The sequence below is a fragment of the Trachemys scripta genome, chromosome 9, assembly GCF_013100865.1.
Source record: "Trachemys scripta elegans isolate TJP31775 chromosome 9, CAS_Tse_1.0, whole genome shotgun sequence".
NCBI lineage: Eukaryota > Metazoa > Chordata > Testudines > Emydidae > Trachemys > Trachemys scripta.
The window spans coordinates 99,124,504-99,140,886 of record NC_048306.1 but is presented as its reverse complement, the minus strand read 5'-3'; the positions used below and the strand labels follow the sequence as shown (position 1 = coordinate 99,140,886).

Sequence of the window (16,383 nt, the reverse complement as noted above, 5' to 3'; positions counted from 1 at the left end):
CCAGAGAGCTCCACAGCGCTGAGCAAAAAAATACCTGGGGTCTCTCCGCAAGGAGACGGTCATGTTTTCCTTCACCACTAGAGGGTCCTAACGAGCTACACAGGAGTTTGGATACTTGGGTCAAGACTACTTCTATCAAAGTACATCTATGCTGCAAATCATAGAATATCAGGGGTGGAAGGGACCTCAGGAGTATCTAGTCCAACCCCCTGCTCAAAGCAGGCCCAATCCCCAGACAGATTTTTGCTCTAGATCCCTAAATGCCCCCCTCAAGGATTGAACTCACAACCCTGGGTTTAGCAGGCCAATGCTCAAACCCTGAGCCACAGCCCCCCAGCCTGGGCCCATTGTGGGGGTCTCATTGCAATGCGCTAGACGGCAGCCTCCCCCTTGTCAAGATTTTTGGCCACATCTGGGCACAGGAGAGCATTCATTTGTATGTCAGGGGTAGAAAGAGACCACGGGCACCGGAACCTTGATAGAAGTGGGGGGGGCACCGGTGCCAGAACCGGAGGGGGGGGGAGAGGGACATGCCCCCCACTTTGTAACATGGGTGTAGTTTGGGGGGGCAGGGGGTAGCATTGCCCCCCCCAAAACTGCGAGCCTCAGACAGGTTCGGAGTGATACCGGCAGGGGCTGTGCTTCACGCTGGCATTGCCCCCCCCAAACTGCCCATGCTAAAAGGGAGGGGTGCATGGCCCCCTAACCTCCCCCCCATTCCAGCACTATAGACAAGACCCTGCAGTCAGATGGGCCTGTGCACAGCTTGCGGACGAAACAGCGGAGGCAGCTATGCCCAATGCCAGGATTTCGCCTCGTGCGCAGGCTCTTGGATTAATTTCTTCTGCCACACAAACGCCAGAAATAGGGAAACGGGTGAGTCCTGTGCTGGGCCGGATGCTGGGCCCTCCTCCCACCAGCAGCTCCAGGGTCCTGCAGCAGCAGGGGGGCACCAGCTCTACCTGCCCCCCTTGCAGCCTTCCCCTGCTGCTCCAGAACATATTTCAGTTTAGCCCCCCCCACCCCTGGGCCTCACTTATAGCTCCCAGCTGGGATTCGGAGCCAACCATTAGCGGGTGGCCTGGATCAGCTGGGTCCCAACACTCACCTGCTGGGCTGCTCCTTAGGCCAGGGCTTGCTGGTCCTGGCTCTGCGGGGCCTTAAAGGGGCAGCCCCCCTGCTACGGCCCCCGCTGAGCTCGGGGAGCTGCACATAAACAGAGCAAGAGACAGACCCTGCTCCCAAAAGCTAAATAGACAAGACAGACAATGTGTGGGGAGGGGAGATGAACTGGCCAGGATCCCACAGCTGGTAAGGGAACCCTGCCTCCAGGCCTAGGCCTGTGTGCCCCCCCGCGCTGCCTCCCTCTGCTCCCCACCCAGCGCCCTTTCCCTCTGTGTTTGCTGCTTTGTTCCATAGTAGCGGGGGAGGGCCGGCAGGCCAGTGTGAACGTGACTGTTTAGACACAGGATGATTAGAACCCATGTGGAAGCTGGCAGGGAAAGGGTTAACCTTATCCCCAAAGGATGGAGCCCAGCCACCTGCCCTGAGTGCAGGGATCAGGGTTGGGCCAGCCGTGAGTGAGGCCCCCACCTCCCACACAGTACAAAAGGGGTGTGGTGCAGGGGGCTAGCTCTGGCTATGAGGGGCAGGTCGGGCTGTAGGCAGGGAGCTAAGAGGAGAATAAGGAAAGGAAAGGGATCTGATCTGATCCATCTTTTATCCTCTCTGGGGCTTGGCTGAAGCTAAGGAGGTGTGAGACAGGTACCTACTGGCTGAGATAAATCAGCTACCGCAGGGAACTTGTGCAGAAGAGTCCGAACAAAGCTGGCTCAGGAGAGCTCTGGCCACTGGTGTTAATTTTGGATAAAGTGTGGCATGCTAGGGAAATCCCAGAAGACTGAAAGAGTGCTCATGTTGTATTCAGAAAGGGCAAGTGGGACGCCCAGGGTAACTAGGCAGGTTAGTGTTAGGTTTCAAGGCCCACAGAGAGACGTTAGATAAAACCATCACTCCTCTTGCTGGAAGGCTGCAACATAACATGACTTTAGTTCTTAGAATCCAGAACAATGACACAAGCCAAAACCAGAGAGAAACAAAGCAGGCTGCTCCCTAAAACAGAAAGGCGCAACTCCCCCTACTTTTCTCTAGGCAGTCAGTCTGCAAACAGGCACTGATCGCCTACTTCTCTACCTCTAACCTGGAAAGACCAGAAAACCTCTGAGAATTTAAAGTGACGATTGCTATTTTAACACAGTTTTCAATACACGACAGTTAGCTTGACATCAATCAATCCCGGGGGAAATAATGGAAAAGCTGATACAGGATTTAATCAATATAAAATCAAAGCTAGGAATACAATGCATGCCAGTCAACGTGGGTTCCTGGAAAATAGGTCTTGTCAGACAAACCCGATTGCATTCTTCGGGGAGGTTACAAGTTTGGTGGTTAAAGGTCACTGCATAGGTGTAAGAGACTTAGACTTTCATGAGGGGTTTGACTCAACGCCACAGCACATGAACACTCTGCAATATAAACGGAGGACACGGTCTGTGGATTAAGAGCTAGCTAAGCGAGCGATCTCGAAGGAGCTGCCGCCGGGGAACCCTCATTGCGTGGAGGGTTTCTAGCGGGTGTCTGCAGCAGGGATCGGGGCGAGGCCCGTTACCATTCAGTACCTTCGTTGATGGTCTGGTGGAAAGTTAAGGGCCTGTGTTGGACTGGAGGATTGAACGGTCCCAGCTTGCCGTCAAGTCTGAGCCGCACTTTGCCAGGCTCTGGCTGGAAGAATGGCTCTTTCTGGCTGACCCCACAAAAGGGAGATGGTTCTGGGGGCTTGCACGACTCTCGAGCCCGGCAGAGAGCGTCTGAACTCCCCCGGGGCTGGCACGTTCCTGCCACAACGACCGGGCTGATCCCCGTGGCCGTCTCGTCCCTAGGGATGCCAGGACCCTGGCTCTCAGGCCTTGTCGAGAGCACAGAGTGAACTCGAGGTCTGTAACGATGCTGCCTCTGGCAGGACACAACTGAGAGTATCGATTCAGGACAAATTGCTTAGAGCAGGGCAGTCACAGCCCAAAGTTGGGTGTCCTTTATTATTAAGGCACCAAACCAGCCAGACAGAGAGGACTTTGGTTTCATCCCACTGGCTAACCATAAGTTATACAAGCAATTCCCTCAGACACTCCAGTTTCCCAGTATCAGCACCAGTGCCACTCGTTATGGGGATGAATGGTTATGAAAACCAATACCCCAGTAAAAGAAAAAAAATTCTCCCAATCCCAAAGGACCAAGCCCCAGACCCAGGTCAAATGATAAATTAGATCTTACCCAAAATACTCACTTATTGCCAATTCTTATTAACTAAAATTTGTTAAAAAAGAAAAGAGAGAGAGTTGGTTGAAAGATCCATATACAGACAGACTTGAGTTCAATTTCTTGAGGTTCAGATACATAGCAGAGTTGGTGAGTTTGTAGTTGCCAAAAGTTTTTTTAGACATAGTCCAGAGGTTATAGTCCAATGTCCATATTCAGTGACTGGGGATCTCAGTTCTTATGGCCCAGGGCTTCCCTTCTCGAAACCCAAAGCAGATCTGGGATGAAGGATCGTGTCCCAGGGTTTTTATACATTTCCAGCAGCCTCTTGGCCTGAGAAAACAATAGGCTTAACTTTGTCTCCCAAACATCCTGGCAATTAGCACAGGGTAATTTATCCATTAAACAGTTCAGATTCAGGTTACCACAACCTTCAAAGAGACATAGAGACAATAATATTATTTCACTCAAGTGTCTTCCTAAATGGTAATACTCCCTTTTTGATCTTTGAATCAGTAATAGACTAGACTTGTTTGTTTACATCACAAGCCGTGAGCAAACAGCTCCCCTTCTACCTCTAACAACAGCTGCATTTCAAAGCTCTATTAATTTACAGATCTTCCTAACTAGTCTTTAAAGTTCTGCCCCGGGTCAGGTCAGTCTGGGAGGTAATTAACTCTTTCTGGCCCTGTCACCTTTCAATGAGATATTATATTACACTCCTAACATCACAAGCTCCTAACGCACACCCAGCCTGGGGGCTGATGCTCACCTGAGTCTCCTGCTCTGCTCTGGCCTCCTGCTTGTGTCTAGGCCGGTGGGGAGGCCCTGTGTGACCGCTGGCACAGCCCAGCCCACGTGGCACTGACAGCGGGCGCTACAGGAGAGGCAGCTGAGGGTCTGTTCTGCCAGCCTGTCGCGGCCCCGAGGCAGCCTCCCTCCCCAGGTGGGCATTGCAGCTCTTACCCTGCCAGATCCTGCAGAGGGGGGGTAGGGCCAGAGCCGCGGTCAGGCCTGAATGCTGGTGCCCTCTGCTCCCCAGCCTAGCCGTGGCCCCTGGCAGCCAGGGCTGGTGCTATCAGTGGAGCAGAGGTTGCTGTTTGCTCAGCTGGGTGCTAAAGCCGTGGGTGAGAGCAGGGATCGGTGCCACCTCCCTGGGCGGGCAAGGAGAGAGCAGCTGGGCTACCACCCCCCAACCCCCGAGCTGGCCATGGGTCTCCAGGAAATGCTCGGGGCCCCAATGCTGTTGCATGCTGCACCTAGGCAGCGTTTGTGTGTCAGCCAGGAGAAGCCGGGCCGGGGCAGGGAACCCAGCGTTCTGCACGGGGAGGCACTCCAGTGTGTTGCGCTTGGAGCCAGGACTCCTGGGTCCTCTCCCCAGCTCTGCTGCTGGGAGGCCTGGGGCAAGCTACTCCCTTGCTCCGTGACTGGGTTTTCCCATGGGAAGGGTGGCTAATAACACCCCTTCTGCTGCACCCACCCAAGTCCCTTTCCTGGAGCAATGCGCTCAGTGCGGGTCTCTGGGGCCTTCTCTCTGTCGCCCTCCTGCGGAAGCTGCCGTACTGCCTTGCTTAGGGCCGTCAGCAATGCTGAGACGCTGTTCAAACAGAGCCGCCGGCAGCTCTGGGCCTTTGTGCGTCTCTTCTAAAGGCCACACCCTAGTCAGTAAGTCCCACAGTGCTCCTGGGGAGGGACCTGTCACCCCATCCCACCTTACAGAGGGGGAAACTGAGGCACGGAGTGGGGACGAGCCCTGCCCAAGCTCACACAATGAATGGGTGGCGGTTGAACCCTGGAATCCTGACTCTCAGCTCCTCCTGCTGTAACCACTAGACTCCCCTCCCCTCCTAGAGCTGGGAATAGAACCCAGGAGTCCTGGCTCCCAGCTCCCCCTGCTCTGACCACTAAACCCCACTCCCCTCCTAGAGCTGGGAATAGAACCCAGGAGTCCTGGCTCCCAGCTCCCCTGCTCTGGCCACTAAACCCCACTCCCCTCTCACATGGCCCCAGTGCACCATTGTGATGTCCCACAGCACCGCGGCGCTCCCTGCGAGGTCAGCGTGTAACCGAGGGAACGGGGTGCCTACATTCTGGGGGGGAGGTTCCGGGGGTCTCGGAGAGCCCTGGCTGTGCGGGGGGCTCACACAGCCACCGCCATGATCCCTGCCAGGGGCGTGCCACGCTGGGTCCTGCCCAGCCTCCTCGCTTCCTTTCACTTCAGCTCCCTCGTGGCCCTGAGCGGCCTGTTCTTCTCCTTCCCGTAAGCAGGGCGGCCGGTTCGAACCCCCACTGGCTCAGCTGCACCGGGAGCTGTAATGGCCGCCCGCCCGTTCCTCCAGGCAGGAATTACAGCTCCTGACTGCTGGGCGTGGGCAGCCGGGACCCCGCGGGTGCTTTCCCGGACAGGCGTTTATCCCGGTGCCCTTAGCCAAAGCCTCTCCCGCTGCTGCCTCCACCCCAGAGGGGGCTGCAATCTGCCCTAAGGCGACCCTTGAACGCGTACAGACTGTGGAGTGCTTGGAGCTGCCCCGGGGAGAGGGGGGACGAGGACGAGGCCAATCCCAGATGGGCAGGCACCTTTGTGACCCAGCCCTGCAAACCCCACCTGCCCCCGAGCCCCGGCCGGTTATTGACCTACACTTCCTGGAAGCCAGCTCTGCCCAGGGCACAGCTTGGCAGGGGATCAGAGGGGACACAAGGTGATCTGGCCTGGCTGGGACAACGCCTCCCCCTCAGAGATGAGTCACCCAGGGACAAGGGCAGCCGAGCAGGCCCAGCGAGGGCAGAGGGTGTCCGGCTGCAGAGAAGGGGAGAGGCCCTGGAGTGCCAGGCCCTGCTGGGCATGGAGAGAGGGCTGGGATGTGCCTGATGAATTTAGCACATGCTCCCCAGCACCTGAGCCCGTCCCCCTGGCAGGCAGAGCAGCTTGTGCTATGGGTCAGAGCCCCCTGGGGTGTCAAGAGCCCCAAGGCCTGTGGGGAGCCAGCCGGATAGGGGAGGGTTCTTTGTTCGCACGGTGTCTGTGTCGGGTTCAGAGCCATGCTGGGGCGGCCCTGCCAGCTGTAGATGGATTTCACTAGCCAGTGCGCAAATCCCCCAGAAGTCAGCATTGAAAGACAGAGTGTTCAGCCTCTGGACCTAGGCCCTTGTGCACCAGCCAGTGCCAATGAACCCCCTGCACAGCTGGGTGGGTTGGCCCCATTTTACAGATGGGGAAACTGAGGCATGGAACCAGAGTGAGGTCAGGGACCGACTCAGATGGTGTCAGCACCGGAGGCGGGATTAGAGCTCAGGGCCACGCTGAGCCCATCTCTCCCACACACCCACTGAGACTCTAACTTCGCCACGGCAACTATCCAGCCAGCTGGGCAGGGCCGTCCACGCCTGTCAGGGACGGGCCGCAGCAGAGAGGACACGAACCCTGGTGCCCAAACCAGATCAGTCCTTCCCTGAGGGTCAGAAAAGTCTGGGCCCCTTCCCCCCGGTTATTTTCACTGGGTCCGTCTCCACGGTGCCTGGGGGTGCACTTCCTCGCCCGGCACCACAGACATGTACTCGTGCTTCGTCGGTGCCACGTGGGCTCTCAAGCCCACCCCCACCCCCAGCAGGAGGGGCTGAGCGGGAATGGCTGCCCCACCTCAGGAAGAGGGTCAGGGGTCTGCAGTGGCCACACATGGCCTCTATCTCCCGTTCCTCTGGGTGCGGGCAGATCCTGAGGGTGCAGCCCCCATCCCCAGCCCTGCTGGCGTCTTTCTCTGCCAGCCAAGCACTGATCAGCTCCCCCTGCTTAGCACCCAGAGCTCGCTGGCTGCAGGCTGCCACCCTCCCCTCTCTTTCCATTTCAGATGCAGCTGGCTGGCCGTCCACGTGTCCCTGGCTTTCCCCCTGGTCGCGGGCATCCTTTTCATCCCAGCCGTGACCAACCTCCTGCTGGCCAGCTTCACGGACCCCGGGATCCTTCACCGAGGTAACAGGAGCACGGCCCGGGCTCCCGAGGGGAGGGCCAGGCAGCTGGGCCCTGTAGGCAGAGAAGGGACAGCTGGTCTTTGCTGTGAGGGCTCTGCAGTTCTCCCTGGCCCTCCAGCTCCCAGGGTGGGATGCCTCAAGTCACCGTCCGGGGTTTCCCTGGGTCCTGCAGAAGCCTAACTTACGGGCAGGACAGGGATGGGCACCTGACTGCCTCCCAGTGCCCCCCGTTGAGCCGCTCACCCAGCCACGGCTGCACAGACAGAGGCTGGAAGCCAGCAATGAGCAAATCTGCTTGACAAACATAACGTATTAAATCCCTGGCCTCTGGGAACTTGGGGTTAGAGATGAGGTGCGAGCTCAGATCCTCAAAGCACAGCCCCAGCCACTGGCGCTGGGGCGACTCCTCCGCAGCTGTTAGCAATATAGGGTCTATGACACACTGTTGAGCAGTGACATCTACGTCCAGCAGAGGGCAGGATGCACAGATGCATTCTGCCGCTCCCTTCAATAATGAAAGCCACGTTCACCGTGCAAGGCTCCGTCTCGGGTGGGGTGGCAGCACCTCCCCACTACCGAATAAGGGCCGTCGTGGGCCTGGCTACAGCACGGCGGGGTTGGCATCCTGGCTGCCAGCAATGAGTCAGAAAGAGCAGGAGGGAAAAACCAAAGCAAGAAAGAATCCAAGTAAAGTCCCCTCAGAGGCACACAGCACGTATGACTGCAGTGGTCTGCACTGAGCGGAACAGAGCGTCCCTGGACGTACAAGTGCAGGCCGCAGCCAGACCAGTCCCACCCAGCGCAGCTGCCAGTTTCTGCTCCTGTGGCCCAGGGCGGGGAGGGGGGTCTAGACACATCCTGGCCTGGAGGGGGATCTGGTAACCAAGGCTCCCTGAGAACGTGGCCTTTCCCTGGCCCTGGCACCAGGAGGCCTGGAATGGCTCTGTCCCAAGCTGGCTTTTCCAGTGAGGCTGCGCTGGTGCGAGGGGCCAGCCGGGCAGCGCCAGAGGCCGACATGCCCACAGGAACCCACGCAGCCTGGACAGAAGCAGTGCAAGCTCCCCACTGGGCCCAGCCAAGGGCTCAGGCGGGTCTGTCTGGCCCAGCCAGTGCCGTCGGTGGTGGGTGTGTGACTGGCATGGCTGTCCCCTAGGAGCCAGGCTGAGGCCCTCCAAACTCCCCACACACCGGCTACAAGGCGGGACGCCTCCGAGTCTCCCAGCCAGCGCCGGTGGATTTCCGTGGCCTTCCACTACAAGCCACTGTCCCCTGCCCTCCAGCCTCCTCGCTTCACCCGCCTCCTAGCACCGCAGATCTCCTGGCAGCCCCACTGCCTGGGCATGGGCCACAGCCGGCTTCTCTCAGGAAAGCCTAGCGCCCCCCACGGGGACAGCAAAGCACCGTGGAGCTGGGAGCTGGGTCCCGGGGCTGGGCCGAGGGTCCAGGGAACAATACACAACCTCCCTTGCCCTCATCGGTGCTTTGCGCTGTACATCAGGGCAGGGTCCTTGTTCCCCGGCGCCGCACGGCCAGCCCAGCTCCCGAGCCCAGCTCCTTCTGAGGCCGGTGTCGGGCCAGGCCCCGTCGCTGGGAGTCACCCCACAGTCTCACCCCACGCTGTGTCTCCCGGAGCCAGGGGCCGAGGGCCGGGCCGGGTTAGTGATCCAGGCGCTTCATGTCAAGGAGAGACGCTTCGATCTGCACTGGTGCCAGAAGTGCCAGTACTACTGCCCGCCATGGACCTTCCACTGCCCCTGGTGCAACGTCTGTGTGGAGGTGAGCCCGGCGGGGCTGCGCTCGGTACCCTAGCCTGGGAGCCTGCTAGCCCACCCGTACGCCCGAATACACACGCCGGCACAAACACAGCCACACATGGTCACCAACACAGACACCTGCACACACAGCTCCAACCACGTCCATAAGCCCGTATACACACGCCGGCACAAACACAGCCACACACCGGCACAAACACAGCCACCCTGCACACGCAGATCTGTACCCGGCCCATGCACCCGTATACACACGCCATCACAAACACAGCCACCCTGCACACTCAGATCTGTACCCGGCCCATGCACCCGTATACACACGCCGTCACAAACACAGCCACCCTGCACACGCAGATCTGTACCCGGCCCATGCACCCGTATACACACGCCCTCACAAACACAGCCACCCTGCACACGCAGATCTGTACCCGGCCCATGCACCTGTATACACACGCCATCACAAACACAGACACCCTGCACACGCAGATCCACACCCCCACCCATACACCCATATACACACGCCGGCACAAACACTGCCACACACCGGCTCAAACACAGACACCCTGCACACGCAGATCTGCAGCTCCCCCATAGACTCACAGTCACGTACACCGCCTGAGCCCTCCCACACCTGTTCCTACTTCCCCATTAGCCGTAGGACAGGCTGGCTCACCGCGGCACTGGGCCAACGGCTGCAGCTGCTCCTGGAGGGGGGCCGTGCAGTGGCCCAGCGGGGACGTGGCAGCACTGACATCGGGCACTTTCCCTGCACCCCCAGGAGTTCGACCACCACTGTAAGTGGCTGAACAACTGCATTGGCTGCCGCAACTTCCGCTTCTTCTTCCTGTTCGTGGCCTTCCTGTGCGGCTACAACGTGGTGGTTCTGGCTTCCTGCATCACCTACCTGGTGCTCAACTCCCACCAGGCCTATGGCGCCGAGAAGATCTGTGCGTATCCTTGGAGAGACGAGCCAGGGCGTCCCCTGCCATGGGTCCCTGAGCACCCAGCCCTGGGCGTCCCCCTGCCACGGGTCCCTGAGCGCCCAGCCCTGGGCGTCCCCCTGCCACGGGTCCCTGAGCGCCCAGCCCTGGGCGTCCCCCTGCCGCAGGTCCCTGAGCACCCAGCCCTGGGCGCGCAGCTGGCACGGAGCACCCACCCCTGGGTGCACAGCTGGCATGGAGCACCCACCCCTGGGTGCACAGCTGGCATGGAGCACCCACCCCTGGGTGCACAGCTGGCACGGAGCACCCACCCCACCCCTGGGCATGCAGCTGGCATGATGCAAACGCACTGAGCTTCACCCCACACAGGCCAGGCCAGGCTCCAGGGGGCTGGGGCTGATCTTTGTGGTCCTTCAGGATGTCACACACACGCACACACAGGCTGTGTCCCACACTCAGTGGGAGGGCAGAGGACTCGCCCCTCAGACCTGGCTTTATATCCTTCCCTTACTCTCCTGCTGCCAGCATCATGGTGACCATCCCGGCCGCTCTCTACCTGCTGCCCCTCCTGATCCTGGTGGGATCCCAGGCCAGTTTCATCACCCTCGCTAAACGCACCTATGAGCTCAAGGTATGGGGAGGAGGGATCCCAGCCTGGGGCTCAGGGCGTGGGAGCAGCAGCTGGTGACGGTAGAACCAGAGGGTAAAAGCTGCTCCAGGCTCTAGTCATGGGGAATCTGTCCAATAAAACAATTTGTGTGCGGGCACGTGTGTGTGTGTGTACATACGTGTGTACATGTGTGTGTACGTGTGCATGCGTACATGTGCATGCGTATGGTGCATGTGCATGCAGCGGGCCTGATCCTGCAGCTCTGCTGTCTGCACTCCTGCCCCCCGACCCTCTTTCTCATCACTGGGATTCTTGCCTGCTCAGGCCCGCGTCAAAGGCGCCTGTGTGTGAGGCTGGGGGCGCTTCGGGGGGGCTCTGGCTCAGTCCGCTGGGACTGGCTGGTGCGCAGCGGTTGCATAACCAGCCCGGTTGCTCCAGCGCTCGCCAAGCCAAGCGGCTCGTGTGTGTTTTGGCGCGCTCACACGGCGCCCTTTGCTTTCCCAGCTGCGCGCCCGCCCTGGGAGCCCCTGAGTCTCGCTGGCTCTGAGAGCTGGTGCGTGCGCTGGGGATGGGGGGCTCGGGGTTGGCCTTGAAGAGACAGACCTCGCCCTGCAGGGTCCCTTCCAGGCCATCAGCCACACCTGGTGGGGACATCAGTGCCGCTGGCTGACGGGCGCACGGGCTGGAGGCTTGGCCTCAGGAGGGGCTAGGCCAGCCACGCTCAGGGCACAGCCCCGGCGGCAATGGGGCCAGGATGCAGTTGACGGCCACAGTGCAGTGTTAGCGCCTCGGAGGCACGGCCCTGCAGGTGTCGTCCTCGCTCTGACACGGGCCTCCAGCAAAGCATCGTCCTCCCCAGCTGGTTACGCTCTAGCCAGTCCCTGCCTCTGAAACTACAGCCGGTGCAGGTGCCAGCGCTGACCAGCGGAGGGCGCCCTGCGTCCCTCCTGTGCCAGAGCCCCGTCCCCTGTGGGGGAGCACTGGTCCAGCACTCCCCAGCTCACCGCCTGTTGGGTCTCTTCTGTCCCCAGCTTCGCGAGGAGAGCAGAGCGAATCCCTTCGACCTGGGATGGGCCAGGAACTGGTACGCGGCCCTGTGTGCCCCACAGGGACCCAAGTGAGTGCAAGGCCCCAGATTAACGCCCCCTCCCGTCACAACCCCATGGCTGGGGGACCAGCCGGGCTGGTCCCGGCTGGGGGTGCCGGGGCGAGCTGAGAACGCAGGCGATCGGCTGCAATCCCTAACCCCAGCCCGAGCAGGGACAGGATGCACCAGCCATGGGAAGCCCCTGCTCTAAGAACTGTGGCGGCTGGGTTGAGTCATTGATCACCGGTGCCTCCTCCCTGGAATTTTATATTCTCTTGCATTAGGGCCCGGGGGCCCCAGTCAGGATCGGGGCCCCGTCGTGCTAGGCGCTGCATAAACATATACAAGGAATTGGTCCCTGTCCCAAAGAGCTTCCAATCTCAGCAGACAAGCACCATCCCGGGGCGGCGGAGGGAGTGGGGGGGACGGGATGTATGCGTGATCGAGGTGGACGCGTGCACACGTCCCAGGAAAAGTCCCTGGACAGGAGCCGCGCTGTTTGCCGAGGGGCTTTCCCAGTGCTCCATCCCCCCGCCATGCTGTACTGAGCACCGAGCATTACCGGTGACTCGCCAAGGGGGGATTTCTGCAGGGAACGGCGGCTCCCAGCTGGCCTTGCTGGGAATCACACACTCGCCTGCACCCTGCTGCCTGGCAGACAAGCCTTTGTGGACACCCCGTGGCTCTCTGGCTCCCAACCTGGGCCGCCCCGGGGCCGTGCTCTGGACTCAGCACTCACGCAGGGGCCAATTCGCCACCATTCCCAGACCGGTCGGGGTTCCACTGTAGTGGGTCCCCGGTTCTAGCTCTGCATCGGCTGGGGCTCTGCCTTTAGAGCTTGCTTGCTGTGACCAGCGGGCATGGGAGCAGCTGCCTTCTGCCCGTCCAGGTACATGGTTAGAGCCGCCGAACCCAAGGCAGCGACCCGCAGGGGCAGGAAGGCCCCCGTGGCCCGGCTCCTTCCCCAGATGTCACGCCTGAACACGGCACCTCCTGGACTCTCATCCCACCGCTGCCCCCAGAACCTGCCTGGCCAGAGGCGGGCAGCCCAGGTGCGTGGCTACTTGTTCTCTGCCATGGGAAGCCTCCTGCAGGGCAGGGTCCCTGTGGGAGCCACGTCTCACAAGCAGCCTGCCCCGGAGGGGAGGGCTCAGCCGGGGTTACCAGTGGCCACCGGAGGCAGTCCCTGGACTAGCTGCACAGTCTCTCCTTAATGGACCCTGTGCCCCTTTCCCTGTCCGGAGCGAGGGCAGCCTGGCTCCAGGCCTTGAGCCCAGCACCATAGAACACCCTGGCATTCCCGGCTCCCTGGTCTCAGGCTGGCACCACAGACCCAGGAATGTCTGGAAGCAGCAGCAGCGTCCGTCCCCTCCCAGGTGGGATTTCACCTGCTCCCGAGAGGTGCAGCTGCCCTTAGCCCCCATTGAAGCCACAAGGGGGGGGACATGGGAGAGGTGCCAACGCCAGTGGTGGGCATGTCACTTTCCATTTGCACCTTGGCTCGGTGCGTCTCTCTGCAGGCTGGTGCCAAGGGGACCTGGTGGCCGGCAAGCCCAGAGAGGAAGACAAACGTGGCGATGACAGGTGAGCAGAACCTCCCAGATCACTCCCCGGTCTCACTCAGCGTGGCACCCCCAGAGCCCTGCTTTCCTCCGGTCTTAGCTCTGGGGCTTCACAAAGTCCAGGGGTAAAATCTCCCTCCTCCCCTGGCCCCCGAAATCAATGGCAAAACTCCCATTGACTTCAGTGGGGGCCAGAATCTCCAAGCACTTTACAAAGGAGGGCAGTATCTTCATCCCCATGGTACAGCAGGGAAACTGAGGCACAGAGAGGGGAAGTGACGTATCAAAGGTTCCCAACAGGCCAATGGCAGAGCTGGGAATAGAACCTATGTCTCTCAGTCCACTGGTCCATCCCCTAGGCCACATGACTCGCCTTTTGTACCCCTGAGGCTTTTCCTTTGCCATTCGGGCAGTAAGGCTGGTGGGAGGTTGTGACAGAGACTGGAAAAGTCCCACCCAACAACACAGAGGCCGAGGTTTTCATGTTAAAAGGAAAAGACTTGCCAGGCATGCCGGAGGCTTCACTGTGTCTCTTTTCCACTGGCGACATGTGAGTAGCTGTCATGAGCCTTGGAGGAAGGTTTGTCAGCTCCGTTCATGGCCGGGCTGGTCGGCATTTTCCGCGTTTTGATTTCTTGCTGCAGTTGTTGGCATTTCAGCAACCCCAATGCAAAACATCAATACAAACGTTCAGAGCAATGCTTGGAGCTTCTCCCCCACCACTTGCGCTGGCCGATGCGGTTCCATCCTGGGAAACACTTTGTCACACACTTCGAAACATACTGGAAACCCTTTCAATGAATTAGACGATCTTCACAGAACTGTTTGCTGTTTTCTACTCCCGGCTCCAACTCACGGATTGAGAGGCCAGAAGGGACAATTATGCTCATCTAATGTGACGTCCTGCATAGCACAGGACAGAAACACTCACCCAATGAAAAACTGAAATCGATTTTAACAAGAACAGAGTTAGAGTTAATTCAGATCCTACCCCACTCACCCACCCACATTTCCTGCCATTTTTGAGAGGTTTACAATCACAGTTAACTATTTTTAAATGTTTCTGCTCCCCTGTTGCTGTGTGAAGGACTCACACAATCAGCAGGGAAAAGGAAATCTGACTAAATAAGCTATAAAGGGGAAGTGGTGAAAATGACATATAAAGGAAACTGACAAATGAAAGAGAAATATTTTTTCTCTTTAAATTTTGGTCACCTTCAGGGGCTTTCGGTAGCAATGACGGGAGGAAAATGTACAGGCAGAAAGGTGATTGTTAAGTTGACGTCACTCTGAAAGCATTTAAAGGCGGCAAAACACCAACATACGTTTAACAGATGGATCGTGGTTTTATACATTACGGGGTGGAATGTCCCGTTTGGAGACATCCCATTTGAAATCCATTTGCCGCAGGAAAACACAGAATTTGTGTTTTTACAGAGAATCTTTAGCGTTTACATTTTGTGGAAAAAAAAAAAAAAAACAGACAGTAGGCCCCCGTTTTTCCGAGTCTCCATTATCCAGCTCTCCGAATTAACCTAACCAGGACTGACTGCCCGTGCCCTGCCACCCAGGGCTTGGGCTGTCAGCCCCGGTTCAGGTCATACGGAGCGCCAGATAATGGAGACTCAGCGAAACGGGGTTCTGCGGCATATCGATAAACCATGGCGCTCCACTGATAGATACCTGGACATATGGTGGCTGGGGAAACTAACGTTCAGCGTTTCGTTTTAATTGCGGAAAAACACGGCTTTGAATGGCTTTTTATCGGAGAACTTTGAGCTCCCTGCTGATGACCAGGCTTTCGTAGAACTCCTCTCAGCGCTGCACGCATCTGTACACAAAGCAAAGGGGTGATCAAGACTGTGACTTAGCATGAAACCGCCCCACAGTCCCAGAAAGGATGGCCTTGATCTGTGCGTGATCCTGCGTGCAGCTGCTCCAGCCAGGTCTCAGAAGGGTTCCAGGCCCCGTGCGCCTGGCTCTGCCTGTTGGTTAAAGGCTACGTTCTGAACATGACCCGACCTGCCCCCTCCCCTGCGGAGGAGGGGGTGTAGGGCCTGCCACAGATGGGCACCGACAGCCTTGACCAGGTGCTCAGCAGAGCTGGGAAACAGGCCCCTGAGCGCTGAGCCCTAGCAAACCTGGCCCTGAGCTCTCGGGAAACCCAGGCCCTAAGGGACTTGTCAAAGACCATGCAGGGGACGGGTGGCAGAGGGGGGACTAGAATCCAGCCCTGCTCTATTAGCAGGAGCAGCCTTCTTTTGCTGATGGCCATGGCCTCTCCAGGGACAAGCGGGAGTTGCTCCTCGCCAGGACTTCTTGTTCCACTTTCTCCTCTCCGGTCTCAGGCACGGCGGATGGCGGAGGAGGCGCACACTGGAAATCCCAAATACACAGCAGCAGCAGAGCGGTCTCGCCCACGGCCGCGCTCCTTTCAGTGTCTGACCTTTAAAGGGACCCCTGACGGCAGCTCCTGGTTTATTCCAGGCACGAAGGTTCCCCGAGAGAAAACCCTGGACAAACTGATGAATAAAGTTTCTATCTCCCAGCGCTTTTGGTCCATGTCTCAGGCTAAGACCTCAGAATGATGGGCATTTTGGTGCTGGCCTGTAGGGGGCAGCACCCCTCTGCAGGTGCCCTGCCCGGCTCCTGCCTGCCTAGATGCCCCCCCCTTGTGCATGCGAGCCCTGGTTGGAGGGTGCATTTGGCCGGGCGATGCTAGAGGGCGAGGGACGGAGCTGGGCGCGCAATGGGAAAATCAGCTCGAAATTTGTTACGTCAATTATTGAAGCAGCTGCAGTGCAGGCAAGGCAAAATTCAGCCTCCCCCGCCACTCCTCACCAGGGGGGTGCCTGGCTCCTTGGCAGCGAGTGTGCGGCACTGCTCTGATTGGCACACCTCATGTCTCGCTCACAGGCAGCACATCCAGCCCCAGGGCAGGGGCGGGGTTGGACCAGGTGGGCAGAGAGACGGGCTTGAGTCACGTATCTGCCACTCCTCTCTGGCTGAGTGGGGCTGGAGGGGTTGAAGGGGGGGGGGATGGCGCCATCAACCACCTAGGGCAGAGATGGGGGCAGCCGTAGCCGGCCCAGCGAGGCCAGGAGCGACCCAGTCGCTGGTGCCCTGGGCTGAG

At 59.0% G+C, this 16,383-nt stretch overlaps 1 protein-coding gene across 1 annotated transcript; it reads left to right on the top strand.

Annotated features, from left to right (window-relative positions):
* Positions 1-5,471: 5,471 nt before the first annotated feature.
* Positions 5,472-15,791, top strand: ZDHHC19 (zinc finger DHHC-type palmitoyltransferase 19). Its single transcript, XM_034780550.1, has 9 exons — positions 5,472-5,575; positions 7,161-7,282; positions 8,918-9,057; positions 9,829-10,001; positions 10,517-10,622; positions 11,633-11,718; positions 12,578-12,740; positions 13,209-13,272; positions 15,599-15,791. Exons 1-9 carry the CDS (start codon positions 5,472-5,474, stop codon positions 15,700-15,702), a joined length of 1,062 nt encoding a protein of 353 aa, XP_034636441.1. The 3' UTR covers positions 15,703-15,791.
* Positions 15,792-16,383: the final 592 nt, after the last annotated feature.